Source organism: Lissotriton vulgaris, chromosome 10 (assembly GCF_964263255.1).
Source record: "Lissotriton vulgaris chromosome 10, aLisVul1.2, whole genome shotgun sequence".
NCBI classification, from domain to species: Eukaryota; Metazoa; Chordata; class Amphibia; order Caudata; family Salamandridae; genus Lissotriton; species Lissotriton vulgaris.
Genome location: NC_141698.1, coordinates 134944286 through 134969278, shown reverse-complemented (window position 1 = coordinate 134969278; position 24993 = coordinate 134944286). Strand labels below are relative to the sequence as shown.

The 24993-nt window shown below is 43.8% G+C and overlaps 1 protein-coding gene across 1 annotated transcript in view; it reads right to left on the bottom strand.

The window, feature by feature from the left end:
- Nucleotides 1–24993, bottom strand: part of SLC5A10 (solute carrier family 5 member 10) — a 611774-nt gene that overhangs the window by 174352 nt on the left and 412429 nt on the right. Inside the window, exon 10 of the mRNA XM_086940716.1 lies at nucleotides 12224–12331. Within this exon, the coding sequence (XP_086796842.1) occupies nucleotides 12224–12331 (108 nt within the window). The remainder of the gene's footprint in view (nucleotides 1–12223; nucleotides 12332–24993) is intronic.

Here is a 24993-nt window from a genome sequence, read left to right as displayed (position 1 = left end):
TGTCTGGGTGTTTCTTTGGTTGATTATCTTTTTTGGACCATGATTCTATGATGTGGAAGGTGTTGTAATGGTGGTCTGTCCAATCACAAGGGACAATTGCTTCAAGATAGGTGGAATTGGAACTAGAGATGATTAGGTCCAGGATCAAACCCAAGATGTGTGTGAAGCTGTCACATATTTGAATCAGGTTGAGGCCAGCTAGGAAGGGTTTGAGGCTATTCACAAGCTTAACATTCGTCCTAACCTTTTTCCCTGCAGGAAGAGTCTCTGTCAGGCTGAGCAAATGTCAGCCAGACAGACCCTATCTTTGTTTAGGTCAGGCAGCCAGGTGCTCCACATGCACTAAATGCACAGGCACCTAGCTGCCTGAGCTGAACTTTTCTGGCTGAAGACGTGACAGCCTGGTGAGTGTGACCTCCTCACCTCGGCAAAGCGATTGGTGGTCTTCGCCCTCGTGATGAAGGGAAGCATCACTGATAGACTCTGCCCTGGGTGCTTCAGTTTTAAGATCAGAAGTGCCCACGGCTGAGTGTTTCTCACTGACACTTGTCAGAGTGGGGTGGGGTCTGCGGTCTCACTGAGCCCATCCCACTGTGTGATGAGCAAGCAACTGACACTTCCTCTCATTGGTTGACCCGTAACAAGTTCGGCCAGTGAGAGGATGCAGCAGTGCCAGTCCTCAGGAACCACAGAGTCTTCCTTCCCGCCACCTTGATCACCGCTGCAGTCTGATAAGTGTTATTTGTTTTATGTTTGGTGCGTGTGTGCATGTATGAATATATGTGCATTTTTGAGTGCCAGCTGTGAATGAGTGTGCATGTATGTGTTTGTGAATGGTGGGGGAATGTGTGTGTGAATGTGTGTGTCCCGACCAACCCCCTCTGCTCAAATTACCAGCCACCACTGCTCCCCAGTACAGGCATTTCAATGCGTTCCCCTCTGAAACTCTCAGGGTTAACATCAGTTGGCTCTAGGTTTTCTCCTAGTTTTTCTCTAAAAAGCTTTTTCCATTCTTCCTCTGAACAATTGAATACTGTGACCCTGAGTCTGCAACGATATTCTTCCTCACACCTCCTAGGATCATTTCACACACAGGTTTGTTCTTGGAAGAGCCATTCATTCCTGTAACATATTGGTCAACTCTCAATATACAATAATCCTCTTTGTATATCTTTTGTACAAATTTGTTTTCCGACTGTCATAATTAACAACTTCCTCTTCCACAATACAATTAACATTGTCATCACATCTTCTTCGGCACACCCTGTAAGAATATCCCTTGCATCCACATTCCCAACACTTTGGTTCAAAGCCACACAGTTTTTGTTACTGGCTAATTATCTTTACTTCCACATCTAAAGAATCATATATCCCTTTTTGATTGTCACTATTCAAATTCGTATTTGCCCTTTTAAGAGGATTCCCGGGATCACTGGATTTGTCGACTTTCTTTCCCTTTACTCTTCATACTATATCCTTGTTTTTGTCATCTGTTAACACAGCTTTAGCACATCTACCTACCTGTAACTTCTTCTTTCTTAACTATTGCTAAAACCTCTTTTAGATGTGACTCCTCATTCATCCTTAACCTGTTTTGCATGTTTGGATAATTTGTGAGCAAAATTATTTAGGCTCTGCTGAGTTCATCATAAGTGTATGAGTTGGGGTCTCCAGACTCTCAGGCAGACATACCACAATTCGGTCATCTGGAGCCTATGAACATTGAAGCAGGGGCTTGAAATATGACAAGGCTCTCGTAAAGGACTTTCCGGGATGTTGAGCAGCCACCATATGCCCGTTGCTCGTCAAGACCCTCAGCGGACTGGCATCAAACAGTGCTCAGACTTGTATTTCTATTTTTGTTTGGCCGGGAATCAGTCTCCCTCCTTGAAAACCGTGTCCCGAGTACTTTGGCGTTCATCAGCATAAGTCCTCGTTTTGCACTTGTTCACAGAATCTGTTTTACGGATCTCGTCAGCATCAGTCAGTCTTGTGGTGGTCCATTGTGGCAGTTTCATTCCCATGGCTCTCCCAAACATCAAGGTGACAGGGCTTTCACCTGATGTGGAATGGGGAGTGGCCCATTAAGCACAAAGGGCTGAAAACAAAGCAAATCAGAGGTCACTTCCCTCCAACGCGGTGCGCTTAACCACTCATTTAAGGGTGCCCATGAATCATTCAAGAACCCTGTTCATCAGGGGCCAGAGAGGTGTGCTTTTCTGATGCTTGTTATTCATGCTTGTGAGAAAATATTTAAATTCTCGACTATTAAAAGATGGGCCATTGTCAGACTTAAAGAATGGAAAGAACACCCCATGTTACAAAATCGTCATTCAATACCCCAATTACTTTATCATGCGTAGTTGATGACATCATGCACAAGGGGAAACCTGGAGTATTCATCAACGAATACCATAAGATGATGTCCATTTTTGAGGGGGACCAAAGAAATCAACAATAATCCTCTCCTATGCTAGCATATGGAAGATCGGACATGGTTAGTGGGTACTGCGTTGTCTTGGGAGACAAACAGTTACACAAATGACAGGCCTTTAATTCTCTTTCATCATGGTGAGGAAATCACACTCGGTCTCGGAGAGCTCTCTTAGTGGCTAGAATACCACAATGATCTTTGTGTGCTAGTTCAATAACTTTTGTCTCAGGCTCTCGAGAATGACAATCCTCGTATCTCATAATATAATGCCTTCTTGAGTAACAGAAAGTTTTACTCTGACATTTTTGAGCTTTTGATATTCAAAATCATCCATTAGAGGTCAAGTATGTTTCCTCTGGGAATGCTGTGAAATAATATTTCTGAGAGTAATCATATCTTGATCTGTGTTTATTGCAGCCAGAATTTGTTCTACCAATAGAGCAGCAGGGGTACTGGATCTGACTATGAAGTTGGCATACACCTAAGCTGCTTTAGACCTGTCATCATGACACTGCAATGGCACTCATGAAAAGTAGTCAGTAGGATTTTGATCGTTCCCAGGTCGGTGCCCAATAGTATAATCATACTCTTGTAGTCTCAACCCCCACCTCTAATATTTGAGGGGGAATCTTGGCTATTGGATTTCCGAAAATGGCGAGCAACGCCTGGTGGTCAGTGCCAAGTCTAAAATGTTTTCCGTATAGAAACAAATGAAAGTATTCACAAGCCCACACCACAGCTAGGCTTTCTTTTTCCAAGTTGGGAATAAGCCTGTTTAGTCTTCGGCAGACTCCTCCTCACATGGGCCACATGTGTCTCTGTGCATTCTCATGAGCATTGTGCTGAGCCAAGATCGCACCGAACCCCACTGGGCTTGCATCAACCACAATCTCAGTATGCAGTTTTGCATCAAAATAGGACATTTTAGTAGCATTCTCTATTGCATGTTTTATTTTTCTTGAAGCTGTGATCCCATTCATGCGACCACCTGAAAGCAGTGTTCCATTTTGTCAAGACTATCAATGGGGCACTGACCATCGCAAAATCACAAATGTACCCGGAACAGTAGCTGGCCATGCCAAGGAAGGATCACAGCATGGTCAAGCCCGGCGGGGAGTAGTGGGCAATAAAGCAAGTACTTTCGCTGGATTTCATGTCATTTCCACTTCAGAGAAAACATGGCAGAGTTTGGTTTTGTGAAACTCACACTTTTCTGTATTCAATATGAGACATGCATCAGCAGGCAAACTGCAGACTTGTGTAAGGACTTTGTCATGTTCCATTCGAGTGGTCCCAAATACCAGTATATCATAACTGTAATTACAAGCATGTGTGACAGAATGTATTATGCTTCGTAAAACTGAGTCAATCAGTACATAGTCAATATTTCTATACCATTTCAGGGTGCGTCCCTTAGATCAACCCTAATCAATAAATGCACACAAAAAGAAAATGCAACAGCGATAATTACAAAACCGGAGACAATTTTAATTCATTGTATCTCCATTAAATGCGAAAAAATCACAATTATCCAATGATAGAAGCAGATAAATGTGTATAGAATTGATATTTGAGGCTAGGTCATTGTAGGACGGTGAACTGTGTAACCGGTTCTGTGTACAGTATTTTTGTGAATAATTTTATGTCCTTATCTGAATTCTTCCTTCCCTAATCACCTTACACTGTCCCAATCACCCTTTGCTCTTTGCACACTCCCTTGGGGCAACCTATATGCTTCTATCATTGGATAATTGTGATTTTTTTTCGCATTTAATGGAGATACAATGAATTAAAATTGTCTCTGGTTTTGTAATTATCCCTGTTGCATTTTCTTTTTGTGAACTTTGTGCATTTATTGATTAGGGTTGATCTAAGGGACACACCCTGAAATGGTATAGAAATATTGACTATGTACTGATTGATTCAGTTTTACGAAGGAAAGGGTCACGGGCCACTGTTTTCAATACCGTATTATACCCAGGTCTATGACTTTTTTGGGTCACCCCATTTTGTTAATGGTTAGGATGTATTATGCAGCGAATTACATGCTGAAGAGTTTTGGATCTGATGACTCCCCAAAGCTTAACCGCTTATATCTGAACACACCAACATGAGTTGCAAAGGTCGTAATGTACCTGCAATTTTCCTCCAGTTCGAGTTGATGATATCCCTTGTTCAGATCAAGGTGGGAAAAGTCCTTGGAGCCATTCAGCTGTGTAATCGTGTTTGCAATGTGTGAAACTGGATATCGTTCTCTCTCAATAGCCTTCTTAGCTTGGCTCAGATCAACACAGCTGCACACGGCACCTTCACTGTCCTTTTCTGGCACCACGACTATGAGTTAAACCCATGGCTTCGAATCAGTAGAACGTTAATGATGTCATGCTTTAGCAGCATTTCCAGATCCTTTTCAACAGCTTCCTGCAAGTGAAAAGCAATTTGACTGTGTCGTTAAGCAACAGAACGGAATGTGAAGCTGTTCTTTCATGGTCTTAAGCTTTCCTAGTACATGAAACAATGACGGGAGATGACTTACTATGTCTGCATGTGTTATGTTATAGTTGATAGAAATCAGACCCATGGCAGCAGCAGTGCTGAAACTGAGTTAGCATACGCTCAACGGAGTGCCTTGAAGAACATGTATTGGTGCTTGTACCTTTATTTTCTTGTGTCGCATGGCCGCTACAATTGATCCTTGACTCTGCAATAGCATAGAAGCAGCCCACGTGTATAACTTGGCCTTCAAAGGCACGAGAGGGGCTACTAGAGACAGTTCATGGTACTTTTCTGCCATGGTACTTTTCTGAGGTTTATCGATGCACCACTGTTGATGATAAAAGGTATGGGAGAACTATTCACTTTGAGTGTGATCTTAGAGCAATGTTCAAAGGAATTTGGTTGTTTCACATGGTGATGTTCTTGGACTTGGACTCTTCTCTGCATGAGGCCAAACCTACGTGTGCACTTCCCTCACTAGTAGACATCATCATCGCACAGCCATCTTCTTCACAGTCACTCGATAATGACATTGAAGAGCTTTTGGATGATGACTCTGATGACCATTGACTTTGTTTAGTCTCCACTAGCCTTAAATTATGTCATCACTTGACCCTGTGGGTGTGGTTAGAGTGCTTCTGGAACTTTATGGCATCTATTTTCACTTCTTGATGCAACACAGTTGGTTTGGCTTTTGCTTTGCAAACAGCCATGAAAAGGTTCACTTTCCAGCAGCCGTTGTATACTAGTCAAATAGTGGGGCATTTACCTTTGTATGGAAAGGAGAATCCGCATTGATTACGCATTTTCTTTTTCTTCAGAGACATCAATTTATGGCCCTTGACCTTGTGTCTCTGCTTACTTTTTTTATGTTCAACGCTGATTCATTCTGGGCTACTCCATGTTCCGTATCAGCTGCTTGTTGATCTGCACATTCTTCTGCTCTCGCAGCCATGAGTACTCTTTCCAGACTGAGTGTCTCGAGCACTATACGCCGCCTGAACAAGTCAGACAGGCAACCATCGTTTACTCTGAGTCGTATGGCTTGTTCATCATTGAATTCATTGAACTTGCAATACTTGATGAGAGTCTCAAGTCTTTTAGCAAATTCCTCCATAGTTTTTTGCAGCTTGCTGTCAGGCTTGGTTGAAGATGTACCTTTCATAATCAACAGTAGGCATTGGATTAAGCTTGATTTCTAAAGCTGCTTTAATCTGGCAGTAAGTTACTTCATCAGCATGTGGTATTTTCTTTATCGCTTCTTTCACTCCATCACCTGCAAGGTTCTTTAAGTATTTGATAATCCTCTTGTCATCTACTTCTTCTAGCACGTTGATGAAACCATCAAACTTCTCAATCTAGGCAGTCCATCTGGCAGCAATATTTTGGTTTTGGCGGCATGGAAAGGAAGTGGCAGCATCAAAACTGCCTGTGGAACTTACTGCTGTCAAATGCAGGGCCTATTACGATGATGTTGGCTGCCTTATCAGACCATCTTGAGGCTCTAGCCGTGTGCTTACATCAGTTGTGGTGGTTTTATATCTTGCATGTGTTCACTGAGATTCTCGACCTTGTGTACCTGGCCTTCACTACCTTAAGTATTTTCTTGGCGCCTGAATGTTCCTGCTACTGGTGTGTTTTCGCACCTGGCTATCGTGGCCTTCATCACTTCTCTGTACCTGGTTAACGCTGCCTTTAGCGTTTCTTCGTATGACTGATGGTTCTGTGTTATGCCGTAGCACATTATCTCTTCTCTTGGCCTTACCAATAGGTTCTTGGCAGTTTGTGATGTAACTTTTCTGTGGGCCTGCGCCTTCTTGGAAAGCCTTGCATTGGCTGCAGTGAAACTTTAACTCCACGCAAGCCAGTCGTCCATTAACACCTCGACGAGGCACACGTGGCACACACAAGAAGTTTGCTGAATCTTGGCAAACCCTCTGTGAGAGCTCACTCGGATCCTTGGGTTACTGCTCCCCTGACTCGTCGCCAGTTGCAGCATCCTCCCCAACCCAGTAACATTTAAATGGCTATGCCACACAAGGAGCTTTGTAGTGCACGTCTTTATTCCTCCGAGTGTTTTTCACCAGCTGTAACGGCAGATTTCGCGAGAGTTAGCTCATGTCCCGGTTTTTAAAGAGGATCGACTGAAAACGGTGGGAGGTGCCTTTTTTTATGTTTTCCAAAGCAAGGATAGTTAGCATCTAATATAAGAAAGTAAGTTCATTAACAGGCATGCTACTGGCTTTAAATATTAAATGTTTTAATGCTCATTCTGCCTCTTCTGTAATTCTCTTGTGGTGAGCGCTGCCATTCTCTACGCTCGGTTGAAGTAAAATTGTAGTCCTTCTACTTTTGTGAAATGTCCTGGTTTTTGGCTTTCAATTCTGGTCACCCTACCTCCGCTGCAACTGCGGAGGCTGTTTGAGTATCAGGCCCCCAGCGTTTTGACTTTACTGTACGTGGCGCATAGGGCGAGAGCATTCTTAATGAGGTTGATGGAGAGTGACAGCGGAACAGTGAGACCAACGGCTAAAAGATAACCATTCCTTCCTGCATCCCCTTATTTACTTTTGAATGTATATGACACGTATCTAAATCAGCAAGGTATAGGCGCTGTCCATGGAGTATTCCTCTGTGTAGGCTCAGCACTGCATTCGTCAGAGCAATCCTTAAATTACGTGTAATCCTCTGGAATTTCTGTATTCTTTGTTACGATTCTCGAGAAACGCGGCACTGTTTGCAATTATTTCCCATGAATCTTGTGGCAGGGTTGCACAATTTGTGACCCGTCTTCAATTCTTATAAATAGTACTCAGAACCTGGTGGTTCAGTAAAAGTTTAGTTCCTTTTATTACAGCCCTATCCTGGAGACGACAGCTCTTTCTGTTGCCGCTTCTTCCATCGCCAACCTCTGTCACCTGGAATCCCTCTACTCCAGATTCAGGAATACTTAGGTATGGTGGCCCGAATGGAATTTGGTCCAAACTGAGGTGGCATGGTGGAGCAAAATAACAATGGACTGGGATGTGGCCCAAGTAATTAGCAGTGGCTGAGATTAATTCAAGCATTCCATCCATTACTTTTTGTATACTTCAAATGGAACTGGAGCAATACAGGTTACAATAACAGAACACAACACACCAGAGTTTCAGCTACAATACCATCAAGGAATGGAACTTCCTTCCCCTAAATCATAGGAAGATTCCCTCCCTTCTTGAGTTTAGGAAACAACTCAAGACAAGGCTTTTTTTTAGAAACTAGCTTTTCCTGGCACAGTATGCAGATCCGGAAGCGCCTAGACACCCATGGGTATTAGTGCCCTATACAAATTATGAATAACATAACATAACATAGACAGACTTCATGACTGAATGACAATCACTGCACTTCGATCATTCACGCTTAAATTTGCACTGATGTCAGATAAAGGAACACCAGTTTAAAACCCAGCAGGCACCATCCTAGGTTATTATTGGACGCTTGCCCAGTCTTTGGTGCAGTATACCGGAAACGGGGAGGGGAATAGTTATAGATAAATCACTTACCAGTGCAGCCCTCATCAAAGCCATCAATTGCCCCGCCATTGCAATGCCTTTTCTCCATTCTTCCATGATACAGACACCTTATCTTAACTTAGCCAAACTAGCCCTATAAAATGTGTGTTCTTGTTTTATCACTCCCATGCTGGAAATTCTCACACAAATAGCATCATTCACAGGCCTGCAGTATTTCTGTGAAAGAAACACTGGCCAATGAAATTTTGCTTTCACCCCTTGCAGTTGTTTCCTGAAGAGTATTACCGCAGGTCACAATGAGTGGTAACTTGTTTGAACTTTTCCTTTTATTCTAGGCTTAAAAAATTGGACTTAGGACCTTTTCTCCCTGCAAATTCTTTCAAGTAAGCCCTGGAGAATTTTTTTTTGGGGGGGGGGGGGGGGGGGGGGGGGGGGGGGGAATTCACTGCACCACTCAAAATCGGAATTCAGGCCCAAGCGTCAGTTGAGCCTGACTTCCGATTCACTAGGGCCAACAGGATGAGGCCTAAAGACTTGTTTTGCTGGAACCTTTGCTTGCATTTGAACTTTTGCGAATGTGGCAAAGTATAAATCTAACAGTGGTGCAAACTTCATAAGCTTTGTAGAACTTTGAGTAGAAAAATATTATTTCTCACACCCCTCATAATATAGTTTACTTTTTATTTACTTGCACACAGGTAATTCACCACTTCAAGTCAAAATAAAGAATACTAAGTTTGTTTGCCATTTAAATCAAATCTGTGAAATAGCTATTAACATGAATTTGGGATGATTTGTAAGTAGGTGGTATGTATACACCATTGCAACCGTGATGAAGTATACATACCGCCAACATCAAGGTCCGTCCTCCCGATTCAAATGCTGGTAGACCTTCAGTTTGGCTACAGCAGTGACTACTCGGTCACCGCTATAGCTAAACCTCTTCGATGGCCCGCCTGGGTCGTCAGAGAAATGGCTGTATGTCCACCTGAAGAACTATGTACATTTAGGTTCATTCAGACCACAGATCTGATTTACAAACAATTCACTGAATGGGGTTATCCATACTGGAATATGTAGTAAAGTTTATCTACTATAAAGGTTTTATTCATCTTTCTTGGAGTTTTCGTCAGCCTTTGACAGGAATGTATGCAGAGATTGTCACAATATTCGAAATAGTAAACTGTAATGCAAACGACAAAATACCAACACAGTTATTTTATCAACGCTTCCACAGAGCAGGCTGAGCCCAGCAGTAGGAACACGCAGAATGAGGGTACAGAGGGCCTTATTTTCTTTCTCTTGTTTCATTTCCCCATTCCTACATTTACCCCTAAGTGGCATAAACCTCCTTTACATGGTCGTCAAAGAGTTCATGGAAATGTCTATACAAGCATTGGTCCTGGTGGATCCAGGTTACCAGGTTTAGTGCAAGCCTGACAGCCACATTTATGAAGGAGACTTTGAAAGTTACTGCAGCCCAAAATCACTACTTACCTGATCTGGACATCTCTTAGGCAAGGGTGTCAAACAGACTACCTCGCCCCCCTCCGTACCGGATACTGTCTCCTTAGTGGTTGGCGACCAGAGCTTCACTGGTGCACAGGCTGTCCTTCTCCAATTGTGTGGACAGACCTCCAGACCAGTCACAGTCGGTAGTGGGATGACCAGCAGGGCGGTGACGTGGGGAGGGGAGGGGCAGGGTGGGGGGTGGTAATGTATGGATTACGGAGTTTTACAGGTAAGTAAACATATAAATAAATACAACGAATTTCGTTACGTGCACTGCATCACCAAATGCGATGCAGTGCGTGCAACGACATTCGTTTTATTTATTTATATATTTACTTACCTGTAAAACTCTGCGATCCATACATTACTAACCCCCACCCTGCTCCTCCCCCTTTCCACGTCACTGCCCTGCAGGTCATCCCACTACCGACCGCGGCTGCTCCAGACTGCTCCTGGCCGCTGCCCATGCCATAGTCGAGACAAGATCTTCCTTGAGGCGTAGGCTGGTGGAGCACTAAAGCGAGGTAAAGTTTACCATCCTATGAGTGTCACCAAGGCCCCTGCATTCTTTGGAATACAGGGGGTTCATGCACTGGCCAGTAGCAGATGTAAGGCCAATCCCTAACAAATACAAAACAGGGACTGGTCTTGTGTGACTCAGAGTATGCACTGCCAGTAACTTGCTCCTGCAGCAGCACACTTGCAAATCCCATGCATTGCAAATAGACCCGATTCAGGCCGCAGTAGAAGTCAATGGGAGAAATACATTCTCCAGATTATATATTTTTTAAATCTTCCATGTTTCTCTGCTAAAATGTTGGCATGTATGCTGAAGTGTTGCGAATTCTAAGGTTAGTTCAGATTCTAAGATCAGTAAGTCAGGTGTGATTTCAAATGCATATATGTTCTTTATATATGTGGAGAAGTGTGGCTCAATTGTTAGAGCGGCAGACCCTGATTCAGAGGTCTGGCCCGGGACCAGGGTTCAGGGACCAGGGTTCAGGGACCAAGGTTCAATTCCTGCCTCGGCGGGTCTTGGGCTCAATTTCCTTGGACCTGATAATTCTCGCCTTGGTGCCCATTCTAATCATGGGTCCCACTCTGGGCAATAGCTTGCTTAATCTCCACAATGGCCCCAACAGTGCTGGGATGCCTGGCTTCACCTTGGGGGTGCCTAGGAGTGGACATTTCACAGGGAAAGGCCAGGAAGGGTTCCACAGCGGTATGAATACAGTGCCAGGAAACCCCAGTTGGGGTATAAGTGCGCTCTACAAGTGCAAATTCATTTCATTTAGCTGTGGGGAGAGAGAGAGGGTGTGTGTGTGATTTTATCTCTTCACTCTATTCAACAAGAAATGGGGTAAACCTATTTCACAGTGACCCACAAACTGTGACAGGATTGTTTTTCTTTTGGTTGTCTGACAACCTGGGCTGGGTTCAGGCTGATGACCTAGAGGTGGGAAACTCTCCAACGTCATGCCTTCCCATCAACTACGCTACTGTTGTCTTTCTTTTCTACTATGGCACTGCTTTTTCCGCCCCCTCGTTTCACGTCATGAAGGCAGTGCCTGGAGCAGAAAGTGAATAGATCTCTGTTGAGATTTTCTAGTTTCAGCTGCTTGCTCCTCCCCTTGCCTTTTAGCAGCAAATAGGAGGCCAGTGAAGGTTTATGAGGAGGATAAAGTTTCAACTTTACTGCTCCCAATGCACAATGAAGTTATGTAAATGGAGTGTAATGCTAAGGTAAGCGTTGACTTAAATAAGAAGCCATTACCATTGATTGCTAGTTCATAGTTTCTAAGTTACAATGCAAAGAGGGGTATATCTATATGTTAATTTGCAAAGTTCAGACCTGTAAACAATGGCATTTCATGGAACTTAACCAGAGAACCAGAACTAACGATTTTCCAGTTGTACAACACCAGGAAGTGAAGACGTCTAATTTAAAAAAATGGAAAGAAAGTTTATGGTTTCGGCGCTGTTGGAACAGGAGCTGGGTGTGGTAATCCGTCTGACAGGAAAAAACAGACCTCTCCCAAGTCTTGCTCCTTTTACTGAAGCGCCAAGCTCATTCCATCCTATTTCCAGCTTCTCATTTGCAGAACTTCAAAGAGCAAATAATAACAAAGTAATCATACTAATAACAACGTAACCGCACTGGGAGGGTGCTACACGCCCAAACGCGGGCTCACAAAACCATTAACGCTGATTTGGGAAGAAGATCAGCGCAAATCATAGACACTATCACCAAGGAGGCTTCACCTACCACTGGGCATGAGTTCGATGACCAACTTGGGGTATGCAATGTTGGAGCAGCCCACCTCGGCACCACACACCTTGACACACTCCTCCGGGTCCACACAGCCAACGGCATCTGGAAAACAAAGAAGAGCTTGAGACAAATGTAGGAAACACTCCGTTGAGGTAAAGGGATTGATCAAAACCATTATACGTCAATTACCATTGACAACCTGTTACTACAGTACATTTGATTGAGCGTCAAAAGCGTACAACCCTATTTAAAGCTTGAGGAAATGATGAATCCAAGGGGGGAATCTGACTAAGTAACTTCCTTATCTATATAATTCAACTGGGATCAATATTCCTATTTTGGATTCTTCTCTAGTTTTATCATTACCACCAGAAATTGGAGAAATGTATTTTACCACCCAACTCTATGTGGGCCACTTGGGTCACATGTACAACTGCTTGTGACGGGGTAGGATCTATTTACAACATCATGGGCTGTACAATTACTTGGGTGAAAGATATAGTGACCATTCTGAGTTTTCTAGAAAAATGAGTATAGCATACAAATGTTGGTGCTTTCTGCATCAAAATCAGTATGCCCAATTAATTGCCAGGCCTTTTTCCCTTGTTAAGTTCCAGAAGGTTTGACCTGCCAAAACGTATCTGGTGGTTGCAGATTTTATCACACCTGGTAATCGCCGGGTGTGGTAGAGTCTGCACCACTTGTAATTGCAATCCCTGCACAAATAGGTGTTTGTGGGGCACTCGTGATCAAGTTATCAGACATCAAAGCAAATAAAAAAGGCCAAAACACAATGGCATGTGTGCAAAGGCTTGCAGAGTGAACAGCATTCCACGCAATCATGGCAGCTGCTTTATGAAACCTATTAGCAAAATGTTTGTCTGAGAAATGTAATATATTTGCATAGCATTATTACCAACTCATAAAATAATGAAATAGTTCAGAACGAAGAAACATATTAAAAATATAAGATAATTGCCATAACTTAAAGATTTGAAATTTTGATTTCGTTTGTAAGTGTGACTGTTGACATTACTAATTGTGGGTACACAAGTTGGTCTCAAGCCCCAGAGCAGGGTGCATTACAAGTTAAGCCAGACTTTGCATCTACATGCTAGGGCAGGATGAGATACAATTGTGATCTCTGCAGCACTTGCTATTATTAAACTTGACTTTTTTTCTTGCTGGGCACATGTTGGTGGCTTCTCATTGAAGTAAAAGGATTTCTATTCAATTAGCCACCAATACTTGAGTCTCATTAATCTGAAAATGGTGCACAATTGTACTGCTGACAAACGGGCTCATTAAAAAAGAGGAGCTGGATGCAGACAATGGGCAACAATGAATTAAGACAGTAATAAAATAACAATACTGAACCAGTGAGCATCACTTGTTTTTGTATAAACAAGATGAATCCACTTTTTAGAATAGGGAGGGTTCCCTACGATGGTTGGGATCACCAGAGTTTTTAAAATACCCCTCACACACCAAAAGGCCCCTTGGTGTCATGCTTCATCATCGGGGTCTTCGCACCCCTCTAGGGGATGCGGCGTGCTGCGACCTACGATTACGCGGATGCACTTATAAACAACTATGAGTGGTGTGTGTGAGGGTTTATGTTTTATGTGCGTGAGTGGTGAGGTAATCGGCGAGTGATGTTAAAAAGTGCCTGGCTCGTGAAGTAAACGCAAAAAATACTTTAATGGGCCCCCGGGCTGGCGCTGTTAAAAGGGTGAAATAAACGGAGGTGTAGTATGCAGGACAATGTGCATCACCTCCTGTGTGTGTGTGTCAACATGTTTCAGAGTCGTAACTCCTTCTTCAGGACTGGGGTACACAAATCCCCACCTTACTCACGTTTCTCTACTTTAAAAATCGTGTAATTTAAAAAGTGAGATATGGTGTAGGTTATGCAATGTACCTACAAATTCTCGATTCTTGTCGCTATTTAGCTGACTGTTATGTATTGGTTCCAATGCCTCATGAGCCTTAGGAATTGTAGGGGTCCTCATGCTCGTGGTCTCTCTCTTCCCCCTTTGTTATTTTCTTCTTTCATCACTTGTGTTAGACACTGAGCAACACTGAAGTAAGACTTTTATTTAACTATTCAGGTACTCTTCAGAATTAATCCCTGGGCATTATTGGAGTTAATAGCACTGCAGAAACTGTGATTAACATTGGTGTTGGACAGTAACAACACCGCAAGCACACTGAGCAATGCTGGAAGTAGACTGCAATGACACTGCTGGCGCCCAGGTTAACAATGGTGTTGACTTGGAACAGTAGTGCAAACATACTGAGAAAACTGCAATCAAATATTTACAAATGCAGGAGTTAGACACTAATAACACCGTAAACAGGCTGAACAAGCGCAATTTAACTCTGAAGAGTACCCAAGGTATTCTTTTATTTGTACACAGTATGGACCGGGCTAACACTGCAACTACACTGCATATTACTGTAAGTGGAATCGTATAGTAAGTACCCCAGTATTAGGCTGCAACAACCAAGCAGATAGAATGGGCAATTATGGAGTTAGACACTTGTGGTAGACACTGGGCAGTACTGATGTTTGTTTGTGAAACACTGTAGCCACAATTAATACAGTAAAGCTAAACACTGAGCAAAAGTGGCTTAATAAAACTGAGGACCAAATGAGTTAGACATAATAATAAGTCACCCCAAGTAAGCCGTGTTGCTCATAAGACAGGGTGCATAGTATTTTAAAGTGGGACATGTAAAGGTTTATTCTTCCACATTCCCTTACAGTGGAAAAGACCAAATTATATTTTCACAGTAGCAAGTGTAGCTGCTCCATAGGAAAATACTGGATTACATTATTACATCCACTATTGCTTATTTTGGGTTGGAAGCAGCTAGAAAATTAATTTAAGGACTCTTTTTATAGTTTTTCAAAATCCAATTTAATAGTAAAATAACATTTTGTATAACTATTAAAGAAAATTTACTTCTAGAAAGTTACCTTTTCCCTGTCTAAAGTCACTGGAAACAAATCTGTACTTTGTTCCTCACCTCTGCTAGACAATAATTAGCATTTGAATAGTTGTGAATAAGGTTTTAACTTGCCCTAGGACAGGAGAAAAAGGCCTTGGGTATAGGAAGGTGTACTTGTGCCCTTGACAGGATGCTCTTATACAACAGTGGCCTACCCCTGATAAGCTCTATGGCTACAACACAGTTTATTGTCCAATGACAGAGGAAACATCTACCTTCTGTCTATGCAGTTATGCACTCCGTTGCACTTTGGAACCTGGCACAGTCGCCTGTATGTGTGTGTCCATTCGTTGCACCAAGCCGCTATATGTGACCCCTATCTTCCCAACGTGAAAAAAAGGGGGAGGGAAGGTTGGCAGTACCTCACGGAAGCAACACCAAGGGGAGGATACTATCAGACTGGTTCTCTCCTGATTCCTCACTTCTCATCATCGGCTACTGCCAACCCCAAAAGAAATGGGAGACAAACAAACATAAATAAAGTGCATGTAGATCAGACAGCCATCAAGTGTTGTATGTGCTCGAACCCGCTGTGATATATCCGTGCCCAGAATCGTGAAAAACAAATATACCACGATTAAAAAGAGTAAGGCTAACTGGCAACTACTGACTTTATTCTGTGCTGTTAGCTCACTCTATTAAAAGTCAACCGACATGTTTCATCACTTTATCTTACATTTCAGTGATTTCTTCAGGGTTTTATGGGTCAGCGTATAACATGCACCTTTCTGAATCTTCCCTTATTGTACCTGTAGCGGTTGGTAAAACATAAAACACACATTACATTTCTACATAAAAAAGTGTCTCAGCAACAAGCACCGGATCCGGTGCGCACTGGCAAAAGACCGTGTTATGAGTAAAAGGTTGTATTACCAGGTGGCCTTCTCTGGCAAGCCTACCCGGCCCCCGTGGAAGACTGTTTGGCGTGTATCATCCCCTGTCTCAGTAGTGGGACGTTGTGAACCGCCTCGTGGTCGGTATCTGTAGTAACAAAAGGCTAAATAAGTGTTTCCGAATGCTTCACTTCTGCCTATCAATTTTTGAGCAAACCGCTAGTACCGAGGCTGCCTCTTTCATTCAGCCGCCTCGCCCACTAACGGTGTCCAAAAGGTTCCCCTCTTCGAAGTTATCCAACCCAGTTCAACTCCTTACCGCTTACGCCTTCAGGTGTGGTCAGCGCTCACCCCTCATGTGTCTAAGCGGAGATCGCCGTCTGTTTACAAACCCGTTTCCTGATCACGTGAACGGGCGTGTCGACGTGACGAACCGCGTCACGCGTTCCACTTTTACGGGCTCCATCTTGGAACGGGGAATTTTCGTCAAAGGTGTATCTTTGATGCCGGAAACATTAGCAATTGGGGTAACGTGCTAATGTGGTGGGGTGCCAGTATATACATTAGGCACAAACAAGCATTGGTAATTTGGGGCCCTACTACAGGAATAGGAAAAAAATTTCGTATATTTATACTATGTCCTGTCTGGATGTTACTATTGGGAAAAAAACATTTTGCATCATTCTCACAGTCATCTACACGGCATCTGTATAGAAACCCAGAGATCATAATGCCCCCAGTTGGTACCCCCTGCAGTTACTCGACATAATTGTGTGAAAGGGACGTCCCTATCCAGCTAGTCTCAGGAAGTCACTACCTGATCCTTACAGTATATTCATAGGGGTGGTCCTCTAGATCATTGAGACCTTGTTCCACTCAATAATGTCGTTGAGGCCTTGGTCAGCTGTTGATTCTTCATAAATCCACCGTGCCTCCTTCTTGAGTAGTCTGTTGCTCATATTATGAGGATCTCCTTGAACTCTCTCTATCACAACCCACCGGAGATCCCTGGGTTTGTGTTTGAAGCTATTGAAGTGTTGCACCAATTTGGTCGAGAGTTTTGCTGATTTCAAGGTGCTAAGATGTTCCTGAATTCTCACCTTGATTTTTCTGGTGGTTAACCCTATATAGTGCAAACCACAGGGGCAGGATAGTCTGTATATCACGTTGCACGTGTTACAGTTACTGAAACTGTTTAAGTGCCAAGTGCTGCCATTAGTCCTGATGATGGAACTGGTTTTCATGGTTAGCGGACAGATGGTGCACTCTCCACAAGGATGGTGTCCCGGTGGAAGGTTAGAGTGAGAATGATGCAAAATGTTTTTTTCCCAATAGTAACATCCAGACAGGACATAGTATAAATATACTGAAAAAATTTCCTATTCCTGTAGTAGGGCCCCAAATTACCAATGCTTGTTTGTGCCTAATGTATATACTGGCACCCCACCACATTAGCACGTTGCCCCAATTGCTAATGTTTCCGGCATCAAAGATACACCTTTGACGAAAATTCCCCGTTCCAAGATGGAGCCCGTAAAAGTGGAACGCGTGACGCGGTTCGTCACGTCGACACGCCCGTTCACGTGATCAGGAAACGGGTTTGTAAACAGACGGCGATCTCCGCTTAGACACATGAGGGGTGAGCGCTGACCACACCTGAAGGCGTAAGCGGTAAGGAGTTGAACTGGGTTGGATAACTTCGAAGAGGGGAACCTTTTGGACACCGTTAGTGGGCGAGGCGGCTGAATGAAAGAGGCAGCCTCGGTACTAGCGGTTTGCTCAAAAATTGATAGGCAGAAGTGAAGCATTCGGAAACACTTATTTAGCCTTTTGTTACTACAGATACCGACCACGAGGCGGTTCACAACGTCCCACTACTGAGACAGGGGACGATACACGCCAAACAGTCTTCCACGGGGGCCGGGTAGGCTTGCCAGAGAAGGCCACCTGGTAATACAACCTTTTACTCATAACACGGTCTTTTGCCAGTGCGCACCGGATCCGGTGCTTGTTGCTGAGACACTTTTTTATGTAGAAATGTAATGTGTGTTTTATGTTTTACCAACCGCTACATGTACAATAAGGGAAGATTCAGAAAGGTGCATGTTATACGCTGACCCATAAAACCCTGAAGAAATCACTGAAATGTAAGATAAAGTGATGAAACATGTCGGTTGACTTTTAATAGAGTGAGCTAACAGCACAGAATAAAGTCAGTAGTTGCCAGTTAGCCTTACTCTTTTTAATCGTGGTATATTTGTTTTTCACGATTCTGGGCACGGATATATCACAGCGGGTTCGAGCACATACAACACTTGATGGCTGTCTGATCTACATGCACTTTATTTATGTTTGTTTGTCTCCCATTTCTTTTGGGGTTGGCAGTAGCCGATGATGAGAAGTGAGGAATCAGGCGAGAACCAGTCTGATAGTATCCTCCCCTTGGTGTTGCTTCCGTGAGGTACTGCCAACCTTCCCTCCCCCTTTTTTTCACGTTGGGAAGATAGGGGTCACATATAGCGGATTGGTGCAACGAATGGACACACACATACAGGCGACTGTGCCAGGTTCCAAAGTGCAACGGAGTGCATAACTGCATAGACAGAAGGTAGATGTTTCCTCTGTCATTGGACAATAAACTGTGTTGTAGCCATAGAGCTTATCAGGGGTAGGCCACTGTTGTATAAGGGTATTTCGAGTGGGGGGCGGCCTACTTCCTTTTCCCCCTTAGGCTCCTATTAGTTGTGACCCTTGACAGGATGGCCTGTGGACTAACCCCAGGACCTAGATCAACTTCAAGGAGGAATACTCTGTCACAAGCAGATGTAGCTAACACCCAGGCCTGAACCCTTCTATACCCTACCCCCAGCCAGACCAAGCCCAACCACAGTGGGTGTCTTGTTGACATCACATTGTCAAATCCTGCTGGAATGTCAAGACCTGCTTGGCAGGCCTGTTAGGGTTCTACATATCATACACAGGATGCACTTCAAAGGGCAAGAGCTGATTTCTGAATAAATTCTTGTGTATCCACTGTCTGGTTCCTGATGAATGGGAATTTGTTCTACTAGACTTCTGTCTCTGAGTTTTTGGGGGTATAGGGGCTGTCTTAAGCTGAATTTCGGTGTTAGATGTGGGGGGACACTAGGATTACCATAGTAAATTTGTTGCACATACCACCAACACTCAGAACTCAAGTATAGTATAGCCAAAGACTGCCAGTATCTTGAAAATGCCCAAAGTGGGTAGTGTTAGCCACTGGAACCCTTATTCCATTGGTTAGACCATTCTCAGGGGGCTTTTCCACCCACTACCTCATGCCAGGCATAAATGTGGCATCTCCAGGCACTTACTACAGAACATTTTCTGGACCTGTGGAAGAACAGAAGTAGCTCCAGCCTCTAGCATCTGTGAGCTGCTGGAGGCTCTCCTGCAACTCCTGTGCCCTTGGCCTGTGGGTCCTCTCAAGTTTCTTATCCTGCTTCAGTGGGCTTATCGGCTTGCTCTGACTCTCCAGCCCATTACACAAGGTCCTGTCTGGGAGGTGGTCACGCCTTCCTGTAACAGAAAGCCTATTGTTCTACCTTCCCCTGCTCGAGCTCAGCTCAGCAGCAGAAAGGCAGAATCGCGTCGGAGGTCGGCAGCTGCGCTAGCTTGCTGGCAGACCCCGGAAGGCTGTTACCGGGACTACTGAGAGCTTCCCGTAAGAGCCCCCAATGCATGGAATCATACCCCAACACAGGTAACGTGTTGGGGTATGATTCCAAAATGTTTGATACCAGGTTCCGCACAGCCACTATATAGTAAGCCATCGCATAATGACGGATAGCATCTATATGTATCAAAATAGCTGACCGCACTTACAAAGCCTGGAGAATCGACTCTGGGGTTTGTAGGGGTGTCCTGCTCATGCAGGGCACCCACACACTTGCAACCCAGCATCCAGCCTGATGATTGAAGGACTTGCCTTGGGGGTGATTTATAGGTTTAAGTGTATTGACCTCAGATACAAGAAAACATATATCTGTTGTAAGTGGTGCTAGCACCAGCTTATACAGGCTGCAATTGCAGGTCTGTAATCACAGTTTGAGTTGTCTCTCATGGGTGGCATAATACATGCTGCAGCCCATGGGAGACCCTGGTGTACCTATATCCTGGGTACCTTAGTACCATATAGTAGGGACCTAAAAAGTACTTACCATGTCAAATTTAGGGAGGAAGCACAGTGACTGGGGTCCTCATGAGAAGGATCCTAGTCAGACTAGTCAAAAAAACATACTGACAACAGCAAAAAGTGGGGGTAACAATGAAAGCAGATCCTACTTTCCACAAGGCTTTATATATGTTCTCCTGTGGTGGATTGGAGCATAAAGGACTGAAGTTAGTAGGTAAAATCGTATCCCACCCGCACTCCATTGTGGTCAGTGTCAAATTGTGATTAGGTCCTGCTATACCACGACCATTAACTATCAGTTGAACTTTGTGCTTCTTGACACTATTTCTCCTTACAACTTTTAAAAATCGTATTTCTGGGGACCTTTATTGGATTCTTGTCAATTTGGTGTCATTTCGTTTCTTAAATTTTGCTGTATTTATTTTTATTTAGTTTGGGTTTTTTATTGTTTTGCATTTTGATATTTTTTTACTGCGGGATACTGCATAAAAACGATACACATTGCCTCTTAGTTGAGCCTGTCTTCTCTGTGCAATAGCTGCATGGGAGTTGATCTCAGGTTTATTTTGTGATTTTAGTGGATGACCCTGACAAGGATTGCGATAATTACTTGAGATGGATAAACTGTTCAACTGTAATAAAACCACAGGCAGATTGAGCAAATGGTCACTATCCTTTTGTAAGAATGTAAACACAATCATCAAACTTAAGTTAGATACTGAACAGTACTATGGTGCAATAAAACTGGACAGATTTGAGCTAAATATTGAGCAATATAAACTGTAATCAAAATGCAGGCATACTGACCAATACTGAAGACAGACTTAAAGTGGAATATGCTTGGAATTATAACCTTCCAAACACAGTGTGGGGTACTGGAGGTAGACTGTAACAACACTGCAGATGCTTGGAGCAAGACAAACACAACAATACTGAACAACACAGTCATTAGAATGCTAAAGGACTGCAGATCTCCTGATTAATACTGGATTTAGATACTCATAGGTACTGTAAATGGTGCAGACACAGATAGGACACTGGAAGTAGACAGCAGGAAAACTCCAGGCACACTGCAATACTGACATAACGTTACAGATGCACTCAGAAACCAGGGTATTCAACTGTTAGGACACAGCAGACACTTTAAACAAACTGGAGTTAAACCAGTAGTAGAGTTAAAGTACAGTTACATTGCTGACACACTAAACAATAGGGGAGTCCAGCTGCAATAGTGCCAATAATACACTGAACATAACCATAGGGAACCAATTGCAGTATTATACAGGGTGGGCTAGAAAGCACCACTGAGCAAAGTGGACTACAATTGAGCAAGGTGAGCCAAGAGTGGGAACTTTTGTTTACAGACCTCAAAGAAAGATATGTGCACCAACCTCATCCCCACACATCATTAGTGAGACTATCACCATGAAACCAAAATCACAAACAAAAATAAAACACGACCACAAGTCATTACACCATGCACCTAATGATAGGATTGGCAAATGGTTCCATGGCCATCCTCCTTGTGGACACATCCATAGGGAAAAGCCACAACCAGAAGCTAGACATGAGGGGCTCTGAGACAGAGTACAAGAGGGTAAATACAGCAACACCATCATAACCTCAGATGATCAGAGCAAGAAACATACATTAGAATAATAGTTACACTTGCTCACAGAACAGATTCAACCACCTCAGGTATATTATGGAATTTAACACAGAGAGAGGGGTTCAAGGTCACAAGACCTAAGCAAACATAGATAGGATCGGTCTGATCTATACCATCGCCAGAGTTAAAAGCCCAGCAGAGTTAAGGAGCAGCTAAAAACATTGAATGCTGTGCCATATAAACTCACTGTAGCATAACATAACATTACACTTGAGTCAAATTGAGTAAAATAGAGTTAGATCATAAACAATGTATCCCGTGGACTGTAAAAATTTTGCAACTGCGCAGGGCAGTACCGATGTGGCACTGAGTAGAACTGGAGTTGCATCAAGCATACAAAAGGAGATGGGAGAATGCTTGTAGTAAGTCTTGCCACCTGCAATCGCCCAGGATAGCATTTCAACCCACCAGTTTTTGCCCACCATGCCACCTCAGAGAAGACCCTGCTGTATGCAAATCTGTCATCGCTCTGGTCAATTAGGAACTGCCCAGCCCAAACTGCCCCACCAGGTCCTCTCTGATGCAGGACAGAAGCAACCCAAGAGTGGTTTCACCTTGATTGAGGCTCCTAGGTCAGGCATATCTTGGCTCCAGTGGCAGCGTGAGCAAGAGACCCATGTCTGGGCCTCCCCATGACCACTTATGGTGTTACATCACCTTTTGTGTGTTTGAAGTACCACCCTAAGTGGAAAGAGTATGCCCAGACATGAGTCAGGTGCGAACTGTGCCACTGTAATCAAGCTACACCTGGCTGATGAGCCCTTATCAGAGGGAAAACGGTCCTAGATTGTTAGTGCGCCTGGTCAGTGAGGAGGTGGCTTGGCAGTTTTGGCTGGGCTTCCCCCAAGAGGAGCAGGGTCATGGCTGATTGGCATATAACTTGGTCCAAACTGAGGTGGCACGATGAGCCAAAGGACAATGGGTTGGGATGCTACCCAGAGGGATTGCCAGTAGTTAGACAGATTGTGAAAATTCCTCTCATCACCATTTGTGTGTTTGATGTATTGTCTTAAGCGGCAAGTGCTTGCCCAAACATGGGTCCTGTGCTCAATGCCATTGAAACCGAGCTACACCTAGCTGATGACCCCTTATCAGGATGAATCTGGTCCTAGGTTGCTTGTGTTCCGGTTCGGTGGGGATCTGGCCTAGCAGTTCAGGCTAGGCTGGTCCCATGAGGAGCAAGGTCAAGACTGATTTGCATATCTGGGTCCAAATGGAGGTGGCATGTTGAGCACAAGAACAATAGGTTAAGATGCTACCCCAAGAGCTCGCCAGTGGTTATACAAATTGCAAGTATTTTCCCTTCACCTTTTGTGTATTTAATACTGGAGTTCAACTGTGATAACACAGGAGAAAGAGAGATAGCAATTTTGGTTCAGACGTTCAGCAATAGAGAAATTAGGGGGGTTATACTGTAATAAAACAAACTATACTGAGCAACACTGAAACGCGAACTGAGTAACAGTGTTTCTGATTGTAATAACAGCACAGAAGAAAGAATAAGAGATAGATGCTGAGCAGCAGAGGACTTAGGAGGCTATTTAGACCTTGAAGGTAGAAACCACCATCAGCCTGCTTGGCACAGGCCATTTGCTTCCGCCCACCCAAGGAAGGGCCCACCTGCCATTCTTGAAGATCCTTGTTGTGACTCGGGGAAAAGCTACCACAGGCAGGGTAGAAGTACCTTCATCAAAGCAGGCACACTTATTAATGCAGTCAGCTTTCTCCTTTTACAAATGTGAATGGTTAACTCCATGGCTGCTAAGGCAATTCCCCTCCTGTGCTGGGAATTGCTATTTTACATTATTCATGACGAGCTGGGCTCGTCATCAGCGTGCGAGGAGGCTACGCCATGACGAGCCCAGCTCGTCATCAGCGTGGAAGGGGTTAATATTGTGCTGTCTCTCCCTGTAGTCTTTTCTGGGTTGTCATGATCTTCTTCCATTTCAAGTCAAAAACATCTTTATTCAATTCATAGAATCATAAAAGAGCAAACAATGTTTAAAAAGTACATTATATCAATCTAGTACAACAGACCTCTGGAATTCCTACATTTAAAAAAACCTAAATGGGTTTTACAGATTTTACAATTATATTCACACGAGTTTGAGGATCTTTAACTCTCCCTTACTTTCATCCACCTCCTGTGTCCAAGTAGATAATGGGTAGAATGTATTTATTTATTTGCTTCTATAGCGCAGGACTCGACCCCCTGAGGGGTATCTCCGCGCTTCGCATGTTTGTAGGTAAAAAAAGTAGGGTCTTGGGTGCTGAGTCGTTTAGGTGTCTAAGCTTCCCTAAAGAGGTAGGTTTTAAGTGCCTTCCTGAAGGAGAGAAGATTGGTGTTATGGCGCATGTCTAAGGGGAGTTTATTCCAGAGGGAAGGTCCAACATAAGAGAGGGCACGGCCTCCTTGCCTTGCCTTTTTTATGAATGGAATTTTTAGTAGGAATTGGCTGTTGGAGCGCAGAAGGCGTTCCGATTTGTGGGTTTGAAATAGCTGAGTCAAGTAATGAGGACCTGATCCAAAGAGACTTTTGTGGATGATACAGCAAATTTTAAATTTGATTCGCTGGCATACAGGCAGCCAGTGAAGCTCTTCCAGAAGGGGCCTAGATGGAGTTCTTGAAGGAACATTGAGAACCAATCTGGCCGCAGTGTTTCGGCCACTTTGAGTCGGTTGATTACATGTTCATTTGCTGAAATGAGGAGGCCATTGCAGTAATCCAACCGACTTATTACAAGCGCCTGGACTAAGGTCGTTCTGTAGCAATCTGATAGGTAGGGAAAAACCCTTCTCAGAAGACCAATTGTCCGAAACCAGGATCCAGTCACTAGATTCACATGGTCTTTTAGGACCAGGTTCTGGGCTAATCTGACTCCCAGGTTCTTAACTGATTGTTTTGGACTTGGAATGGGTCCCAATTCCAGAGGCCACCAGTCTGGTGACCACAGAAGATTTGCGTTCCCAAACAGCATGACTTCTGTCTTGCCCACGTTACACTGGAGGCAATTAGAGGCAATCCAGTGTGATACCGCTCTCATACCCTCAGCAAAGGAGTTCTTAATTTCT